Source organism: Peromyscus californicus, unplaced genomic scaffold (assembly GCF_007827085.1).
Source record: "Peromyscus californicus insignis strain IS unplaced genomic scaffold, ASM782708v3 Scaffold_3__1_contigs__length_106647218, whole genome shotgun sequence".
NCBI lineage: Eukaryota > Metazoa > Chordata > Mammalia > Rodentia > Cricetidae > Peromyscus > Peromyscus californicus.
Window position 1 is genome coordinate 13,047,241 of NW_026294551.1, and position 21,129 is coordinate 13,068,369.

The 21,129-nt window shown below is 46.9% G+C and overlaps 2 protein-coding genes across 12 annotated transcripts in view; one reads left to right on the forward strand and one right to left on the reverse strand.

Annotated features, from left to right (window-relative positions):
• Window positions 1–4,129, forward strand: part of Wipi1 (WD repeat domain, phosphoinositide interacting 1) — a 39,907-nt gene extending 35,778 nt beyond the window's left edge. For 2 of the 5 annotated variants that reach the window (XM_052757248.1, XM_052757249.1), the window contains exons 12-13: window positions 304–404; window positions 3,580–3,742. In XM_052757248.1, the coding sequence (XP_052613208.1) occupies window positions 304–404; window positions 3,580–3,627 (149 nt within the window). In that variant the 3' untranslated portion in view covers window positions 3,628–3,742. Of the gene's footprint in view, window positions 1–303; window positions 2,512–3,579 lie in introns of those variants that run through there. The other 3 variants (XM_052757246.1, XM_052757247.1, XM_052757250.1) reach the window with 2 other exon arrangements.
• Window positions 4,130–4,244: 115 nt separating this feature from the next.
• Arsg (arylsulfatase G) overlaps window positions 4,245–21,129 on the reverse strand; it is a 132,492-nt gene continuing 115,607 nt past the window's right edge. For 6 of the 7 annotated variants that reach the window (XM_052757241.1, XM_052757245.1, XM_052757243.1 and 3 more), the window contains 3 exons: window positions 18,327–18,447; window positions 13,014–13,104; window positions 4,245–5,353 (listed from right to left, as the gene is read on the reverse strand). In XM_052757241.1, coding sequence (XP_052613201.1) covers window positions 5,079–5,353; window positions 13,014–13,104; window positions 18,327–18,447 — 487 coding nt within the window. In that variant the 3' untranslated portion in view covers window positions 4,245–5,078. Of the gene's footprint in view, window positions 5,354–13,013; window positions 13,105–14,331; window positions 14,354–18,326; window positions 18,448–21,129 lie in introns of all 7 variants that reach the window. The other variant, XM_052757244.1, reaches the window with a different exon arrangement.

A 21,129-nucleotide genomic window follows, 5' to 3' on the forward strand; every position in this document is an offset into this window, starting at 1 on the left:
ACTCACAAAAATCTGCCTGCCTCTGTCTCTGGGACTAAAGGCTCCAATTAATAAGCAATAACCCTTCACTTCTTGAAGAATTCCAAAGAGCTGGAGTTTCAGATGGGAGGTGGGTGAGACCTGCCTGTCTCTTGGGGCTCAGGGACAAGCTAGTGAGAGGATTTAGACTCAGCCTGAGCTGTCCCTCTGTCTGGGAGGCAGAGATGCATCCACCCATTGCCTTCATTCTCCCTTCCTCAGGTCCTGACCCCCCAGCACTCACCATGGGCTGCCGCCTCTTTCATTTCTAACTCTTGCCTCCAGGTTACTCTGAGGACGGTGGGGCGCTTCGAGGGGAAGTTATTCCGGAACACGAATTTGCAACGGGACCAGTGTGTCTTGACGATGAGAATGAGTTTCCCCCTGTGAGCATTCGGAACCCTTAACAGAGTTACTCCATCTGTATGCCTGGAAGAAAGCTTTGCCTCCCACAGGAGGCAAAGTCACTGGCCCGTGCTCTAGCTCCTAACCACTAATCCTCTTTCAAACGCAGAGTCCTAGGGTACCCACTTTGCAGTTTCAGATCCCACAGGCTACCCAGTTGGTGTGGTGCTTGAAGCCTGACAGCATTACCATAACCAAATACTAACCTGGGTCACCAGAGACCCAGACTCCTTGCCTCTGCCTCTGTACATCCACTGCCTTTGCCGCTTGTGAGGTCGGGGTTTACGCCTGTGTCTGGTTTTCAGAAGCACCTAGGAATGCCCTTGTAGAATGCTGCCTGTTACTTGTTATAGTGAGTGAAAGGGGCATGTTTGGGACTCTGAGCCGGCTGCAGGAACTGACCTGTGCCCTGCCTGCAGCTCTGGCACTGCACTCTTGAGCATCCCCAGGAGCTGCGGGCACTCACCAGGAAACAGCATGTACAAAGCCAGTGTGGGTGGCATGGGCTCACGTGGACACCTTCAGCAAGGCTTCCCAGCATCCTACTTCGGCTGGCTGGCAGTGAGAGATGCCAGAGGTGGCTGAGCACCTGACTTGGCTTCTACCGACAGCTGGAGGAAAGACCCTCTCCCGACACCATGGAGACTATCAGGGCCTCTTTAGCTGCTACATCTTCAAGCAGTATGCACCCCTCCTGTGAACTTCAGTTAGAAAACGCACTAGTGACTAGGGTGTGGCTCAGTTGGTCGAATGCTTGCCTATGCATGAAGCCCTGGGTTCAGTTCCCAGCAGCACATAAAACTGAACGTGATAGTGCACACCTGTAATTCTAGTAGTTGGCAGGTGGAGGAGGGAGGATCAGACATTCAGAGTCACCTTAGCTACACAGTGAGCTCAAGGCCAGCCTGGGCTACCTGAGGCCTTGTCTCAAAAAGGAAAAAAAAAAAAAGAAAAAGAAAGTCCCAATAGGCAACTTGAAATCATTTCAGGTGGATACAAGGCCATGTCAGGACTTAGGGAATAGAAAGAAGTGGTCCTGTGGGCCCTGAAGTGGGTGAGGCCCCTTCTCATGTGAATAGGAGGTGTTTATGACTTCCATATTGGCTTTGTAGATTGCAGTTTGAAATTTACATTTTTGGACTTTCATGGACAAGTTGCCAAATATATTGCCGCCAAGCAACAGTTATATATTAATGGTGGAAAGGAGCAGTTCTTAAAATAAAACCTAATTGTGTATTTTAAGACAGCCATTGGCTGCTGCCTAACAGTTGCCACCTAAACCAGTGGTGCCGTTGGGCTCCATGCCCACTTAGATGCCACCACGATGCCACCTAGAACTCTAAAAGTTTCTCTGAAAGTTCGTGGGTATTTAACTATTTAGCTGGCATTACCTCCTCCAGGAGCCAGAGCACTCTAGGTCAGACAGTGGGGACAAACATGACCAGAACATCCTATTCTGCCAAGGTCTGATGCCCGCTCAGTTCTGTTTGGCAGTTTTGGTAAAAATCTGAGACGGCTGTAGAAGATTCACACATCCCGAATCAGTCTTCACTGCAATCAGAGCAGAGCCTGCAGCCTCCTGTGTTTACAGAATTAGAGTAACTTGAACATTGGCGTGTAGGAGGTAGTCCCTTGCTGGAGGAGGAAAACAATAACCCCGAGTAAGCTATTTCCTGGAGAGGAGGAGAATCAGAGACGCTTAATTTAAGAACTAGTGTTGAGGGGTATGGACTAATGATGTCTTATATGCCTAGCATGTAAGAGGCTCTGAGTTCCATGCTCAGCCCCCCATACATATGCACATGTATGTGCGTGTACATGTGCTCACACGCACACATACACACACACATCCAAAACTACTAATGTTCAGATGTGTCTCACCTAAACACTACCAGGTCATCAGATACAAACCAGCTGTCCTATCTCCCTCTTAAGGAGCAAATTTGTGAAAGTTGGCTTAAACTGCATTTCGAATTCTTGTCTAGGCTAGGGATGTGGCTAGCTCAGGAGGCAATGGACTCTGGGTCCATCCCCAGCCTCAAAAAAAAAAAAACTGTTTATACACAAGAAATTCTTCCTGCCAGTAAATGTTCGTGAGAAAACAAGTTCCCAGAACTGTTAGAGTCCAGCTAAGTTGGCACAGCTTCTGGGTACCTGCAGGTGCTGGGTGTCATGGTGGCCACCAGGCCCAGCCTAGCCCATGGCCTGCAGGAATATGGATGTTCCAACTGAGGTCCTGGGTCAGCAGCAGGCAGGCTTCTCTGTCTCCAGGCACAGGAGCAGAGGCGAGAGCCCTGCTGGGTTGCTGCTTGGCACAGCCATTTCAGTCATGCCCCTGTAGCCTAAGTGTTGGACTGGGCTTGCTAGGAAAGCCTCTATCCCTGCCTGTATTCTGAATTGCATGCCTCTTGCAAATACTTTCCCAGAATCCATATCTTTACTCACAATTCTTTAGAAGTTTCTGAGACTACAAAAGAATCTTGGGAGTCTCAGCTTAGCCAAAATCACTTCCCCTCTGGGTAAGAACATTGAGCTCACTGGTGGAGTCAGCCTCAGGCCCCTGGGCCTCTGCCTTAAGCCCATGAGTTGCCACTAGCTTCCTTTATAAAGTAGACTGCCACTCCCCCGCCCCGCAACACCACTTTCCTCTTTGGGATTGACTTCGCTTCAAGACCAGCAAGAGAAAAGCAAGCTCATCATCTCGTGCCCTGGGAAGAGGCTTCGAGACCAGCTTTTGCTTCGTTAGCAAGCCAGCATGCAGTCTGTTGATTCTGTGACACTAATATTAACCTTGTGAGCAAAAGAACAGCAACTCGGACCAAGAACCCATGCTGACGTTTTGTGTTCTTTTTACAGTCATTTAGCAGTCAATGTTTACAGTAAGATGAGCCTTTAAAAAAGAAAAAGCACATGTACACAAGCACACGTGCACACATACAGTTTTTAAACAGTATTGTTGGGATCTGTGCCACCACTGTCCACACCTACATAAGATGGGTGGACTTTCCCATGGCCATGAGTGCGGGTCAGTCTGTGGTCATATATAAACGTTTCAAAAGGCCCAGCCTCCCCTGCTGACCCGAATAGCACAGACCCGTGGGTAACCCAGCCTCTTCCCTGAGTAAGAGTAAGGCCGTTCTGTTTTGATTTTGGTAGATAATCTTGTGCCGCGGAAGTCAGAAGGGCAAAACGAAGCAGTCCTGACAAGAAGCGCACCCCAGAAGTCAGGACACCCTGTCGGGTGGTTTTGGAGAGAACAAGGACAGTGGAAGAAACGGAGTGCAATCACTTGTGTGAGCAGAGAGGGAGGGGAGGCAGGGATCCTGGGTGCCTCGCTGCCTGAGCCGTAGACCATGGTTAGCCCCCCACCCAGCCCCCTCAGCCTTGGCTGCCAGTGGGTGAGGAGAACGTTGGAGTCACATCATGCTGTTTAAAATACCTTCAAACCAGTGTAAATGCTAACTAACCATATTGGTATATAACCGGAATTTTATATTAAAAAGGGCATCCTTGTCAAATATATGCTGTGTAAAAAAAAAAAATGTACTTAGTAGGAAATCCCTTTGAATTGTGTTTCTTGTATATTACAGACATAGAGAGAGAAACTATTTTAACCAGGCAAAGTATTTTTGCAGTGATTGGAATAAATCGTTTATTACCCTTGAGTCCCATTCAGGACACTAATTAAATAAAATCATGGCATGCATTTGTGAGTTGTTTACGTTTCTTTGTTTTATTTCTTGGAAGTTTTAGGGGCTGGGAAGAAATCTTAAATGTTATTTTAAAAGTGTTGCCTACATGTATGTATGTATGTGTACCATGTGAATGTCTGGCATCCTCAGAGGCCAGAGGAGAGTGGTGGGTCCCCTAGAACTAGTCTTATACACAGTTTAAGCCACCATGTAGGTATTGGAAACTGACCCCAGATCCAGTGCTCTTAACTGATGGGCCATTTCTTCAGCCCCAGACTCCTGAATCTTTATAGTGTAGCCATGCAACATTTACATGAGAGAAGGACCATGAGTTCTTCTGCTCCAAGGCCTAGGAAGACCTAACTTTGGTTTAGCTCTGCGCTGCTCAAGGCATCTCAAAGGAATCCAGCAACAGTGTAGTCTCCCAGACCCCCCTCTAGATCTCCTGAGCCAGATTCTGCATTTTGCAAGATTCCCTGGTGATCTGTATGTGTATTGAAGACGGCCAAGCTCTACATACCAGCCAGAATGAGTTTCTGCTCCAGTGACCAGTGAAACTGGGGACACAAGAGAGAAACTAAAACATTAAGGACCTGCTTGGGATCTGCTTGGTGCTGGGGATACACAGGCGACTTCATATGTCACATTAACCTTCAAAATCAACTTGCAATTGAGATTTAAGTCATTGCCCAAGTTTAAAACCTAGGACTTGGACCTGTGCGGTGACTCCATAGCCCACTAGAGCTCAATCATGCCATGCCCACTGTATGAGTGCTTGAAGCTTCTCAAACCTGCCTGTGGAGGGGGCAGTCTACACAGAGAGAGGGAAAGTTACAGCTTCTAAACCAGATTCTGCAACTTCCTTCCTAAAGTAGACATCCACGTCCAAAATGAAGTTTGGAAGTGAACCTAACCTCTCTGAAATTTACAGATCACCTTTCTCATGGGAAAAAGAACGACCAGTCACACAGTTTGGCAACGGCAGGCAATTTGGTAGGGGTCACAGCAGGGGGTCACTGAAGGATCCTGAGTGTAGTCTGCCTGGGAGCTGTTGTCATGAGCAATGTCAAGAAGGGCATCTGCAAGAATCCTGGTGATCTTCGGCAGCACCGCCTGGTACTCAGAGCTTCCTCTCTGTAGAGGCACAGCTTCTGCGGCATCATCTTCTAGGTTGAAAATGAGAGGGGATGTGTGGTGTTGCTCAGGACCCATGCTCCCATCACAAGCTTTGGCTCCACCTACAGGAAGGATGACCAAAATTGTTAAACCCAACCTTTACCCTGAGCTGCAAAAGGGGACATCCATGGTTAACACACTAGCCCTGGATATTCAAATGACTGCTCTTCCTGCCAAATAAATTACCTTAAGATTCACGTCTGTCTTTCCAGTGATGATCGTCTGTCCAGAGGGATTAGGTCTGCTCGCTTGGAATTACCTTCCGAACCAGTGGACATCTGTTTCAAATACCTTTCATCTCTGGCCTTTGAGAGTAAATCTCACTGGATTTTTAAAAACGTAACTGGAGAGGGGGAGTTGTGCCATGGCACACACACTGAGGTCAGAGGATGGCTTAGTGGAGTCAGTTCTCTCCTTCCACTGTGAGTTCAAGCAATCAAATGCAAGTTTTCAGGTTTGTGTGGCAAGAGCTTTTGATCTACCAAGTCATCTTGTTGGCCCCTAAATCTGACATTTTTGAACACTAATTTTGCCAATGGTGATTGTTGAGTTTGGTGGATGTCAAGATGGTTAATTTTCCTGAGCTGAAGATGAAGATGTTACAGCCTCTCTACAGGTGTCTACAACCTTGCCCAGTCTGAGGACATTCTTACAACAGAAAAATACAACTGTGATTACAAGGGTCCAGCTGTGGTGTGCTCTCACCTCAGGATGACAACACAATGCCACAGCTCAACTCAGCAAAAACAAATCTGGAGGGACCAAGGCCAGCACTCCACAGACACAGCTTTCTGGTCCAGTATGGATGGAAATGAAATGGGAACTCTCAAGAGGAATGAGTAGATCTCGTCAACAGATCAAAGCCTCCATGAGAGGTTTTCCCCCCATAACACACACTTGGGTTCAGCAGAGACTAGGTATTACCATCTTTGTCTAGAGTTGATAAAAATTTGACTCTCCATCACCAGCAAGGAGCACTTGAAGTTACACAAGTTTTGACAGTCAATCAAGCGAAAGCTGGGAGTGACTCATAAAAGTTAAATAACCATTGAGTATGGTGATACAAGCCTTTAACAGCAGCATGTGGGAGCCAGAGGCAGGCAGATCTCTGTGAGTTTGAAGGTTTGAAGCCACTTGGATACACACACACACACACACACACACACACAAATTTTTTCCCAAGCTAGAGCAACGTCATGGGGCATGGTGGAGCATGTCTGGAATCCAGAGGTGGAGACAGGAAATCAGGCGTTCAAGACCAGCCTTGGCTACAAAGTGAATTGAGGCCAGCCTGAACTACATGAGACCTAATCTTAAAAACAATTTAAAAACCAATGACACCAGGCACATGATGAATGGCTCAGCACAGAAAAATGCTTCCCACATGAGCCAAAAAACAAACAAACAAACAAACAAACAAACAAAGTCAGATCCCCAGAACCCACACAAAGAATGGTACAGAGGCCACACATGTAGTTAGCCTCTACATGTGTGCCATGACACACACAGACCTGCAAACATACATCACACAGAGCAATAATAAATCTCTCTTAAGGCAAGAGCACACTAGTGTGCTTCAAGCTACCATCCTCTAGCTGGCAAAATGAATTCTAGGCAACGTATTTGAGCAAATCAATAAAAGCACTGTAGTGGAATAAGCAAGATAGGCAGAGGCTGGAAGGGACTCAACCCTGCAAAGAAGAAAGCCACACAGTATTAGACCTGGTTCAAAGTTGTGTCCAACCCCCCCCCTTCCCCCACCCCTCCAGAGGAAAGCTGAGGCAGCTTAAGGTGTCAGAGTTTATGGTCACTATGAATGATGAAAACTGACAGGTGAAATCCCAAGAGGAACACAGCCATAGAGTACAAGCCTCGAAATCTCTGTATAAACTCCTGTGAATCCCTGGCTGACCCCTGAAAGAATGCCTGCCCAGAGAAAGAGAGCCCATCAGCAGAACTGGATGACCAAAATAGCAGGCGCTTCTGGGGCCACAGGGAAGCAGAGTCTGGAGTACTGTTATATGACAGAAATGAGCCAGGCATGATGGTGCAAGCCTATAATCTCAACATTCAAGGGACAGAGACAGGAGGACCAAGAGTTCCAGACCAGCCTGGCCTATATAGTTCAAGACCATCCTAAACTCAAAGTGAGATCCTCTTTTAAGAGGAAAAAAAAAAAACAGATGTGGAAAAGCAAAAGAAAAACAAAAATCCCCTTCTTGTCTGCTACTGACATCCCCACAAAGTTCAGGTGAGGCATAGAAATCAGAGCCCGGGGGCTAGGGACTTTTCTAAACTAAGGACAAAATCTGAAAGGCAAATCGTAAGGACGTAAAACAAACCCTTCCCAAGTTCAAGAGAATGGACTGTCATTGACATCCCTTGATAATAAAAGCCAACACGCAGTAGTCGGTCTCTACCATGTTTCACCAACAAGGCCCAATGCACAATTTTTAAACAACTACACAGGAGGCTCTGGCCGCCACTGTGGCCCAGAAGCAGTGTGGAAGCCACCACTCCGTGCAAAAGCAGGAGGGAACACAACGTACTAAAAAATGAACAGTTTCCATCAGCTCTGAGACGTGCACAGATGGAGCAAACCCTGCCCAGGGTTGAAGAGGTGGTGGGCAGAGAGCTGTGACTGGCCACAGCACAGACCACTATTGGAGCAGTGCGAGCGGGGCAAGGAACTCTTTGACGGACAAATCCCAGGGGGATCTCGTCATTGCTACTCCATGCTTTCTGGATGCTGTCATTCTCTCTCCGCCACTGGGTCTAGAGAATCAAGCCCAGGCAAAAGCATCGTACCCCTAAGATGCATCCCTACCCTGGACGCCTCCTGCTTTTTGTGAATTTTAACTCCGGGAGCTCAGGTAGGTCTCATAATAAATGCTATAATAAATTCCATTGTTCCTGGTGCAGGAAAGGAAAACTATCATTTAAAAAGACAATTTCGGGGGCTGGGGGGATGCAAGAGAGATGGCTCAGTAGTTTAAGAGCCCATACTGCTCTTGTAGAAGACTCAAGTTCAGTTCCCAGCACCCACATCAGGTGGCTCAAAATTGCCTGTAGCTCTGCCTCCACAGGGATCTGCCACCTCAGGCTCCCATGAGCACCTGCACTCACACACACATCTACACACACACACACACACACACACACACACACACACACACACACACATACAATTAAAACTAATAAAAATAGCCAGGCTGTGGTGGCGCACACCTTTAATCCCAGCCCTCAAGAGGCAGAGGCAGGAGGATCTCTGTGAGTTCTGGGCTAGCCTGCTCTACAGAGCAAATTCCAGAACAGCCAGAGCTGTTACACAGAGAAACACTATCTCAAAAAAACAAAGAAATATGATAATGATAATAATAATAATAATAAATATTCACATACATGCAACAGTGGGAGCTAGAGATGGCTCAGAATTAAATTGGACTCTTACTAAAAATTACACACAAAAGTTAACTTCAAATGGCTCCAAGACCTAAATGTAAGACCCCAAACAATAAAAACCCTTAGAAGAAAATACAGGGAACTATTTATTTATTTATTTGTTTGTTTGTTTGTTTGTTTGTTTTGGGGGGGTTTCGAGATAGGGTTTCTCTGTGTAGTTTTGGTGCCTGCCCTGGATCTCGCTCTGTAGACCAGGCTGGCCTCGAACTCACAGAGATCCGCCTGGCTCCGCCTCCCGAGTGCTGGGATTAAAGGCGTGCGCCACCACCGCCCAGAGCAGGGAACTATTTTTACAACATTGGCAATGACAAATAGTTTCACAGGTAAATTTAATCAAGCAAGAAAGGAGTAGCACCAGTGTTAGGAAGCCTTCGAAAAAACAAGAGACTCATCCCAAACCAGCGAAACCCTTATGCCAAACCTTGACACATGCTTTACAAGAAAGAAAATTATAAGCAAAATCCTAGCAAATAAAATCCAATAATATAGGTGTATGTACTTGATATAAACATATATACTTATGTATACACAACACCATGACTGGGTGGGCTTATTTATTAATGTAGAGTTGGCTTAAGAACTGGAAATCAGCCAATATTCATTGTCTTCACTAGCTTTTGTTGCCATGACAAAATGCCCAAGGCAGATAACTTAATGAGGACTTAAGCCTTACTGGGGCTCATGTTTTCAGAGCTTTTGGTCCATAGTCAGCTGGCTCCCTGCCTCTTAGGATTTCTGCAAGGCCAAAGCATCAAAGGGAAGCTGCTTATCCCAGAGTGAACAGGAAGCAGAGAGAAAGGCAGCAAGATACACCCCTTAAAGGTGCATGCTCAATGACCTTCCTCCAAACTGGCCCTGCCTCCCGAGAGCCTATAGTGCTGGAAAGTCATCGATGGGTTAATCCACAGGTGAGATTCACATTTTTATGATCTAAGCATCTTCCAAAAGTCTCACCTCTCTACACTGCTTATCAAGGGCCAAGCTCAACATGAGCTTTTGGGAGGACACACTTTGTATCCATGACATCAATCCACAGCATTATGCAGTGTGTACACAGGTATACACATTTAGATGTGCATCTATCACTGTGTGTAAAATCTGCCCTACTTTTACATTATCATTTATTTATGCATGTGTGTGCATACCTCTGCATACGTGCATGCACGTGTGTGCCTGTGTGTGTATGTGTGTGTGAGTGTGTGTGTGTAATCATTCCTGGGAGGTGGTGTGGGGATACAAATCACCACCGAGCATATGTGGAGGTCAGAGGACACCTTCCATCATGTAGTCTTTCCAAATTGAACTCAGGACATCAGTCCTGCCAGCAAGTGCTCTACCCAGTCATCTGGACTGGCCTCTAACTACTTTAAAAGCAGCAAAGAGTAGCTATGGAGATGTATCAGCAGGTACAAGGCTTGCCATGCAAGTGTGAGGACCAGAGTTCGGATCTCCAGTGCCCATAAAAACAATGGGTGGTTGTGGAAGCCCACCTCTAACCTCAGCACTCAGGAGGCAAAGATAGTATCTCCAAAGCAAGCTGGCCAAGCTGGCAGAATCAGTGAGGTCTGGGTTCAAGTGAGAAATCCTGCCTCACTGTCTGAGATGGAGAGTAATCAAGGAAGATGCCTGATGTAAAAACTCGAGTGTGCACACACACACACACACATACACACACATACACACACATACACACACACACACACACACACACACACACACACACACACACACACACACGCTAAAAGAAAAAAAGAAAGAAAAGAGATGATTTTTGAAAAGAGGGGCAGGGAGGAAAACCAGTGAGGTTCCCTAGTTCTAGGCTGAACACCAAAAGACTGGTTATCCTCCAAGGCCACTCCAACGTCATGGCCCAACATCATCTCCCCATCGGAGAACATATTGTTCTCCATCCTAATGGAGTAGATGCCCATTCACCTGCCTTTCCCAAATGCAGTTTTAAGTAATCAGGATACAAATTTTTTTAAAAGTGTGGGGAGGACCCAGAACATGGCAGCATCTCACCCTGTTAGCAGTTTCCCTCAGATGTATGGAGAGCTCAGTGACCCCGTTCCCACCCTGGCTCTCCTTCAAGTTGGGGTTGTCATTCCTCTCTGATTGTGATCACTTTACACGGCCCTATTACTTCATGGTAAGGTTTACGATTCCAGTATCGTGGTGCCACGGGCTTTCTGGCAGGGTTCTCTCTGCATGAAGTCAGTTCAGCCTGGAGGGCCCATGCCTCTTAGATAATGTAATGTAAGAACTCTGATCCCTGAACTGTCCCTCTGAGACCATAGCAAAGATCTGACTATTTTGTCTGAGGTTTAGGAACCAAAGATTCTTGAAGCATTTCTAAGATCCCCGGAGCTGTGAACTCAAAGGGCTTGTTCTGGTTTTGCAACCACATTTTACACTCAGAAAATAAATTCTGTGTTTCTTTTTTTTAATGATATAGTTCTTTGAAAATCTCCAACATGAAATAACTAAGTCAAACTGAAATCTCCATTGAGTTCTAGTCAGAGTTTCTCATCTATTGTTATTTTGTTTTGTTTTTCTCTGATTAACTTCAAAATGTTAGAGCTCCAACTAAGTGAAAAATACTGGGACAACCATTTCAAGACCATAGAGTTTAATTTTTTAATTTTATTTGTGTGCACGTGTGTGCATACATGCCTATGCATATGCATAGATGTGGGGGCAAGGGTGTGTGTGTATGTCTTATGTGTGTGGTGTGTGTGTGTATGTGTGTGTATGTGTATGTATGTGTGATGTGTGGTGTGTGTATGTGTGTGGTGTGTGTGTTTGTATGTGTGTGTGTATGTATGTGTATGTATGTGTGGTCTGTGTGTGTATGTGTATGTATGTGTGATGTGTGGTGTGTGTGTGTGTGTGATGTGTGGTGTGTATATGTGTGATGTGTGTGTGTATGTGTGTGTGTATGTATGTGTGATGTGTGGTGTGTGTGTGTGTGATGTGTGGTGTGTGTATGTGTGATATGTGTGTATGTGTATGTATGTGTGGTGTGTGTGTGTGTGTGTATGTATGTGTGATGTGGTGTGTGTGTGTGTGATGTGTGGTGTGTATATGTGTGATGTGTGTGTGTATGTGTATGTATGTGTGGTGTGTGTGTGTATGTGTATGTATGTGTGGTGTGTGTGTGTGTGTGTGTATGTATGTGTGATGTGGTGTGTGTGTGTGATGTGTGTGTGTATGTGTATGTATGTGTGTGTGTGTGTGTGTGTGTGTGTGTGTGTGTGTGTGTGTATGTATCCATACCACAGCAAATGTGTAGAGGTCAACGAACAACCTAAAGAATGGCTCTTCCCTTCCACCGTGTGGATGCCTGGGATCAAACTCATGTCAGCAGGCTTGGAAGCAAGTACCTTTACCCACTGTGGATGTCAATTTGACACAAACTGAAGTTTGGAAAAGAAAAAGTCCCCTCATTGGGAAAGAGGGAACCTCAATTGGAAAAGAGAAAGAAAAAATACCTCCATAAGATTGGCTTGTTGGCAAATCTGTAGGACATTTTCCTGATTAACGACTGACATGTGAGGACCCATCCCATGGGGGGTGGTGCCACCCCTGGGCAGGTGGTCCTGGGAGGGATAAGGAAGCAAACTGAGCAAGGCCCAGAGAGTAAGCCAATAAACAACAATTTCCATGTCCTCTGCCTCAGTTCCTGCCTTGAGTTCCCATCCTGACTTCCCTCTGCGATGAACTGTGACCTAGGATGTGGAAAGCAAATAAACCCTTTTCTCCCCAAGCTGCTTTTGGTCATGGTTTTCATCACAGCAGTAGAAAGTAGACTGGAACACCCACTAAGCCCCCTCACCAGCCCCAGGTGACATTTCTAAAATGGACACACAGGACAGTCACTGAGTGGACCAAGGAGCAGGGAAACGTCTGTTGGTCTGCTGCGTAGACATTAAGAGTCTACCTTCCGAAACAGTTTATTGCCAAATAAATGACACTTTTGAGGGTCTCTGAGTTCCTATTTCATCAGCAGCCAAAGTGGCACCTAAAGCCTAACTTGGAGCAAACTGTTCTCTGGGTGAAAGGGGTGAAGAAGAGGCCAGAGCCCTGAGCCTGCTGCAGGAAGGCCTTGTTTCCATTCTGGTGGGTCCTCCTGCCAAACTCAGGTTCAGTCGGCAGTCAGAGGCACATGCTGTAAGCTCCTCAAAGAAGAGAGCCGTACCCACTCTCACAGGGAACCCCTAAGGTGTGCACATGGGAGGTAGGGTGAGAGGCTCAACTTACCAGTAACGTAGAAGGCCTTGTGATGGTCCAGGCGGACGGTCTGCAGGGCTCCATACTCTCCAGCAGCCCCACTGTTGGGATGGAATAGTACCTGAGAAAGAGACGGCAGCTGTGTCTAAGAGAACCATGCCAGGCCAGCAAGATGGCGCCACAGGAAAATGTGTTTGATACACACGTCTGATGACCTGAGTTCGATCCCAGGAACCCAAATAAAAAGCCAGATGCAGTGGTGCACATCTGTAATCTCAGTGCTCCTCCTGCAAGATGGGAAGCAGAGAGAGAGAATCGGCTAGAAGCTCGAGGGCCAACTGTGCTTGAGTATGACACAGCGTAGCAACAGGACCAGCAAGAGAGACCTCATCTCGGCAAAGTGGAAGGTCAGAATCGACTCTCAAAAGTTGTCCTCTGACCTCCACAGGCAGATGTGGCACATCTGCCTCCCCAAGACACATACTACATATATACCTACGTACACATGAAAGGAAATCGTCATGGTCTGCTCCATCCCCCATGCCCCTACCCATACCCCTAAATACTCACCGTCAAGGACAAGCCTGCAGCTGATGCTGACCAACTCCTGGGAGCCACTGTGAAATTTTCATTTCACTAGGTACTTAGGAGGGATGGTCTACAACGCTGTGCAGCTGAAAGATCTCACGGGCCCAATGCCAGCACTGTAATCTTCAGGGTTCTGAGTGCCGGGGGCTGGTGCTTTTTAATTTCACAAATTAAAAATTCCAACACAGCCACAACAGCACTTTAAACACCCCTCAGGGCCCTTCTCTGAGAGGAGCTTCTTATAGCTGCTTGGGTCATACACCCAGGAGTCCCATCTGCAGCCACCACTTAGGTGCGGAAGGCAGCCTGGAAGCAAAGATGGCTTACAAATATCCCGGGCCTTATGATGAAGTCCTGGCTCCTTCAGCCTCAGATTGCCTTTCTAACTCTCTTCAGCAAGAATGGCATAAGAACAGTTGCCACCTCTGGACCTTTTATTTCAGTACTGGGGATCGAACCCAGGCCCACACACAGACTAGGCACACACTCTGTCCTGAGCTATGGCTCCAACCCAAGCCTAGCCTGAACACAGACACCTATGACTCAGTCCTACTCTACTGCTGAGGAAATCTTTCCTGATTCAGTCAGACATGGAAGAATTACCCTGAAGAGCGGAAACACCTAATTCAGAGGTCCCAAGGGAAGGACTTGGTAGGAAATAAAAGACCAGCATCGTTGGTAGGTTGGTGGGTTTGGGCTGGAGGCATGAGACTGCCCTGGTATGAATCATGTCCATATATATTGCTGGGAAGGCACTTACGTGATTCAAAGTTTCCGTGGGGCTTGGGGAAAAAATAATGAGAAACATCTGTTTGAGAGGGAAACAGCTGCCCCCCTCTCCCAAGTTTCAGTACCCTGAGAGGATGCTGCCCTGGGCAGGGCTCCCCAACACCTGCTGCTTCCCCATCCCCCATCAACCCTACAAACACCCCCAGCAGGCTTCCTCCAAAGAAGAAACAAAGTCATTACTGAAAACCTCACTTCTTCCATCCCCAGAAAGCCACGCCTGTCACAGCAGGACACTGCTTTGTTTCCTTAAGGGGGGGTGGGAGGGGCATGGGACATGACACCCTGGACAGACACAGGACATGGAACATCTGTGATAATGCTTAGACCCCCAGAAGACACAGTCAAGGTCGGTCTCTTCAAACCATGGTATCATTTGGAGCTCAGTAACAGAACCTCCCGAAGGAGAGGCTGCCACATTCAAAAGGTATAAGTAGCACTAGCAGAAACGTCCAAAACCTAAGAAACAAAACTGAAATGGCCTATTCTTAGAGATGGGGGTGGATTTTGAGACACTCATATAAGCCACCCCACTTGGAGCTGACTGTTGACGGCTTTCTTGTTTACGTCAACATAGGAAGAAGATTGTAAGCTTACACGCCATCGTGGCTGAAAATATTTCCTCTCCAGACGTCTGTTCCACAGTTCAAAGCCAACTGACTTTATCTTCTGCAAACCTGCACAGACTTCTTGGTTCCTTTTCTTTCCTGTGTGCTGCTCTGCTTTGCTACATTTTTGTTGTTTTGTTAAGCATGGGAGTGTCACCCTGCACAGTATTATCTCCTGGGGTGTTCTCCTGCACCCCATCAGGCCGGGGTGTACACAGCTTCAAGTCTCCAAAAGCAGGGGTAGGGGAGAGGGATGTCAATCATTTGCATGTCATGCTCGGTGACACATTTCGCCACTAGGGGCCTCCCTAAGAGAAGTGATGGGTGTTCACAGTTCCTCGATGTATGGCTTCTGGGTGTGCCGACTATTTATAGCCCACAGCTGGCCTATATTGGAGTGGACTACATAGATGCAGAGGTATTGAGGAAACTTTCCCTTCATTGACAATATTTGGACCTGGTCATGAAAGATGTGACTTAATCACTCATGAAGTCACCACCTCCAGCTTCCATCTTTGAGTCAGGACACTAGAAAGTGGGCCACTACACTAGGTTCTGAAATGTGTACCTCTCCCCTCTCAGGCTCTCAGCCCTCTCTTTTAGTTGCTCTCCCTGCCTATTCACAGACTCATCAGTGTCGGAGGCAAAGGGTTAAATATGCAGAGCATGCAGCCAGATGTCAGCTACTGCGGGTTTGGAACATCACAGAGACGACGACCTTCCTAGAGGGAGTGAGGTCATAGGTATGAAAACTAGCAGCCACTGTTTGCCTCATGCCTCTCATTCCATGGCCCTGCTGAATGAGAGGATGTCTACACTGTTTCTCTCTTCAGCTCTGGGCTACCCTCGAAATGCAGAGAAGCCAACCGCTGAGACAGACACATCTGTGTAATGTTTTGAGCTGACTGTCCAGGAAGTTCTTTGGGCTTCTAGAAACTGGAATGGTTTTCTAAACCAACCCATATTAGAATCCTTCTAAATGGAGGCCAGAGCTGTGGGTGGATACAAATTGCATTTATTAAGAGGTACAAGGGGCTAGACAGATGGCTCAGTGGTTAAGAACAATTCCTGCTCTTGCAGAGGACCTGGGTTTGGTTCCCAGCACCCATATTGAGGCTCACAACTGTCTGAAACTCCACTTACAGGGGATCTGATGTCTTCTTCTGATGACTGTGGACACCGTATACAAGTAGTGCACCCACATAAACTCAGGCACACATGATGTACATAAAATAAATATCTTTAGAGGTATACACTATGTATATGGATGATGGATGGATGGATGGATGGATGGATGGATGGATGGATGGATGGATGGATAGGTGGATGGATAGGTAGATGGGTGGGTGGGTGGATGGATGGATGGATGGATGGATGAATGGGTGGGTGGATAGATGGATGGGTGGGTGGATGGATGGGTAGATGGGTAGATGGATGGATGGATGGATGGATGGATGGATGGATGGATGGAAGGATGGGTGGGTGGATGGATGGGTGGATATATACAAAATCATTTGCTTTGATCTGCTGGCCTCCTCTAAAACTATTACAAATCCAAGACAATTTAGTCTCTTCATTCAACAGTTTAGGATGACCGGAAAAAAAACCAAACCCAAATTCATGGCCATCAACTAGCCCTGTTCTTACATTCCAAAGTCGTCTTCTCTAGAGTGTCTGTCTACATGCACACTGGAAGAAGCTGGTGCCCTGGGAGGCTGGGCACTGGACCCACGTGAAGATGCCATCAGAAGCTCCCTGTAGACAGTAGGCTGCTGCCTACTGCTAGGCCATAGGTGTGGTAAGAAAATAAACAAGCCCCACTTGGGCTAGTTACCAATACAATGTAGGTCCCTTGATGGTGTCAAGACTTGTACGTGTTTCCCCCACTTGGTTCCTGGACCTAATCCAGTGAGGGTGCACAAATCTGATGCTAAAGGAAGACACAGCTCTGTCTGGGAACAGAAGTAAGCACAAGAAGGAGTTGGCATCCACAGGTAGCCTGACCACATTAAGAAGATCACTTCCTGGTGACCCCAATTATTCTACTAGTAACCATGGCCATAGACACTCAGGAGCACCTCTCCACAGAAGTCTCGGCTAATGCTGCTAGGGTCACACAGTACTTCCGGCTTAAGGCAGAAACAGTCTTCCTATGTCATGCTGTTCCAGAGGGCCAGGCCCGGAGACTCTGCTGCTCTACAGAGGCAGACGTTCAAGAGTGACCCCAGACTCCTTCAGAGGACTGCTCGGGTCTAATCTGCCAATCGCTAAGAACTTCATCAATGTGTGAAGAAGTGCGGTGGTCCACTCAAGACCCAGGTTCTGGTTGACGTGGGAAGGTACCTCAGCGCCCACATGCGCATCTGAACCACTCCCATGTGACCCCCCTCAAAGACATAAATAGACCCTTTGAAGCATGGATTTCCACCTGGTTTGCTGGTGTTCACTGGACCTTACTCAGGGGTCTCCAAGCTCCTCCAGGCCCCACCTCTCCCCACACTTTCTCTTCCTTTTAGTAAATGGAAGACACACGGATGTGACAGGAAAAGCCTATCAGGACAGACATTTCCAGGCTGCTATTTGGTGCTTCAGAGCACTTTGAGGAGGGGACAGCAAGGATGGGATCCTGGAAAGTAGAAGCCCAGAGTCACTGCCAGGGGCTGTTAATTCAAGAACAGGCAGATAACTATGGTGGCACAGTCCTGTAATCCCAGCACACAAGAGACTGAGGCAGAAGGATTGCAAGTTCCAGGTCAGCCTGTTGCAAGGGGGTCTTTCAAAAGTAAACAAGTAAACAACAACAAAACAACAGGATGCAAAGTGTGTGTTGAGCCTTCCCAGAGTGGGGAAAATGCTGGGAACGTAGAGACCTTGCTGACTTCCATTCATTCATTCATTCATTATTTGTTTATCCACTTTGCATGCACTGGATGCTGGCTGGGTACGGATGCTGTTAGGTACATGAATACTGAAATCTGGACCCAACAGATGGGACTCTTGCCCCCAGAGAGCTTCTGTTCTAGCTGAGCCTAGAACTGCACAGGCATCTTGTCCAACAAAAATGTGTTGAGTATCCAAGTTATGTCAGAAAATTGAATGCATGCAGAAAAAGAAAACTAAGCCTTAGAGATAATAAAGACTCACTATAATTCTACACTAAGCCAAAATGTTAAATATAAATACAAATCTGGATTAGCAAACTGAATTATCGGAGGCAGTTCGTCTCTGAAATTCATCCCTGGGAATTTTTGCAAAGGGTTTGCACCAGCCGTTGGCATGCACCTTCTGAGGTGGTCATTTGTATCAAGGCAGCGGGTGTGAGATGAGAGACACAGCCCAGATACAAGCTTCCCCAACTTACCCTGTGCCCCGCCTGTGACCTGCCAAAGAGCACCTCAGAGGCATCAAGGCCATCGAAGTTCCGGTTTGGAGGCAAGCTGGCTCCTGCCAGGGCTATCGCCGTGGGGAAGACGTCCAGCACGCTGCAGGAAGAAGAAGACCCAGTTTGCCTCAACTCCTCCAACTCTCCCTGGCTCTCCTGTGGTCAAACCCCACCTGAAGCAGCCCAGGGCACAAGCAGACAGCCTCCTCTCCTACAGCCCACGCTGTCTGTCACTCTTTGGGGTTCTACCTGGATTTCTGCTACAAGAGGCAGGTGACAGCCAGGTGTGGCACAGACGCAAATTCAGCTTTACCACCCATCTAACCTCCAATTCTACAGTTTCCTATTCCGTAAAATGTGTGGTTTACTAACAGTAGCTGCTTCATAGGGTGGAAGTGTGGGTCAAACACTCAGGGGAAAGACACAGAAGGAGCCTGGCACTATATAATCACTAACAGGGTCACACCTTTGAACCCAAGGACTAAGAGTTGGCTGCTACCTTATCAGGAGTAGTGTGTGGCAGGGTGGCAGGTGTCTGCGAGAAAACACACGCTTCATTTTTCATTGCCTGAGTCTCTCTCTCACAGGAATATTTCGTCTTTAGCTGAAGTATGTGAAATTTTAGTTATGACGTGTGAAATACTCCACTTCTAGGACTTGGCTTTAACTCTTTTTTTTTTTTTTGCCCATGACAAAATAGTGAATGTTTTATGAGAAAAAAAACTTAGAACACACAGAAATATAAAAAGAAAACAACACATAACTAGTCTATCATTTGATGGTAACTACTGTTAGTAGTTATTCATTATTTTAAGAATTCAAATTTAGGGGCTGAAGAGACGACTCAGCAGTTAAGAGAATGAATTGTCCTTCCAGAGGACCTGGGTTCAATTTCCAGCATCCACATGGCAGTTCACAACTGTCTGTAACTCCAATTCCAGGCGATCTGATGCCCTCACACAGGCATACATGCAGGCAAAACACCAATGCACATAAAATATAAATAAATAAATAAATAAATAGATAGATAAATAAATAAATAAATAAGTAGAATTCAAATTCTTGTGTGCATGCAGTACAAACATGTGTGTATGCTTGCCCACATGTACATGTGTGAGGTCAGAGGTTAACATCAAATGTCTTCCTGTATCATTCTACATTTGGTTTCTGAGACAGACTCTCTTGATATTTCAGCTTGACCTGCCAGTGAGGCTCCAGGATCCTTTTCCCTCCAGCACTGGAGTCCCAGATGTGCCTTGATGTCCAGCTTGTACATGGGTGCTGGGGATCCGAACCCAGGCCCCCATGCTCACCTAGCAAGAGTTTTAGCCCCTGAGCCATCTTCCCAGCCCCACCCACTATTTTAACTGGTGGTCTTGTTAATGTGATTTTATTCCTTTCTGTTTTGTTTGTTTGTTAAGACGGTGGTTCATGTACCCAGACCAGCCTTGAACTCCTGACCCTCTTGCCTCTACTTTATGAGGGCTAAGATTACAGGTTGTGTCATGTGAATTTTTTTTTTTAAGTCATGTGGAACTTTATCACACTGCATATCTCCCAAAAGCCTACTGTGCTCACATCAGGAGATGGGGGTGGGTCGTCAAAAACAGCAGAGGGGCTGCCCTTTCAACAGAGCAGCTTGTAGAAGAGCCAGGGGAATTGAGAGAGCCAATGGGATTTGCCAGAACTAGGGGGCTGAGTCAACATGAATTCTGTCATGGGTTAGACTTTCCCAGAAAAGAGGTCCTGGTACCCAGAGGCTGGGACAGCATCAGAACTCAGGATCAGGGATAGGAAAGTTCTCAGGGCCATGTCTTATCAATTTATCCACCCTAAGTTCTAGGAAGTGGCTCTCTGCCTTCCATGGAGGCTACAGAGAAGATCCACCACGCAAGTAGCATCTCCAATCTGCCCACCTGCTTCTCCTCTCCAGGGCTCTGCCTATGACCTGCGGCGGAATCTCTCTCGTTGACTGTGGGACAAAGTGTTTCTATTTGCCCGCAGCTTTCACAGTTCACAAAACTGGTGGCTTATTTCTTGAGATAGGCACACCAGGAACTGGCATCCCACACTGGTGCGCAGTGAAGGCATGCAGAGTCAGCACTCAACAGAGTACAGAACAGTCTGGAAAACTGAGCAGAGTCCAAGGTTCCTGCCACAGACCAGGAAGCAAAGAGGTCTACAGTGTGGTCTGAAAAGGCTGAGATGGTTTAGGGCTATTTGTTAGAACTCATGCTCTCTCTTCTCTGTCTGTCTGTCTGTCTGTCTCTCTCTCTCACCACTAAGAGAGATCAGTATCAAACCCATAGGCAAGAAAAACAGGATCTACACTCTACAGTAGGTAGTTTTAATTTGTGTGCATATGAGCACCTGTGTGGGGGTCTGCGCACCTGGGTGGAGCTGTCTACACACCTGTATGTAAAAGGTGTTGCTGTCCTCCTCTATCACTCTCTATCTATTCCTTTGAGGCAGTGTCTCTCCCGGAACCTGGGCTGGTGTTTTCTCTGCTAGTCTGGAAGCCAGCACACCCTGCTGATTCCCCTCACTGTCTCACCCTGCCTGTCTTGGAGCTGGGGTTACAGGCATTCGTGGGCATCCAGCTTGTATGTGGGTGCTGGGGTCTAAAGCCCAGTCTTCTTGATTGCTCAGCAAATGCTCTTGACCAACACACACACACACACACACACACACACACACACACACACACACAGTCATACACTCACAAATGCTCACACACACACATACACTCACACACACATGTACACTCATACACTCACATATG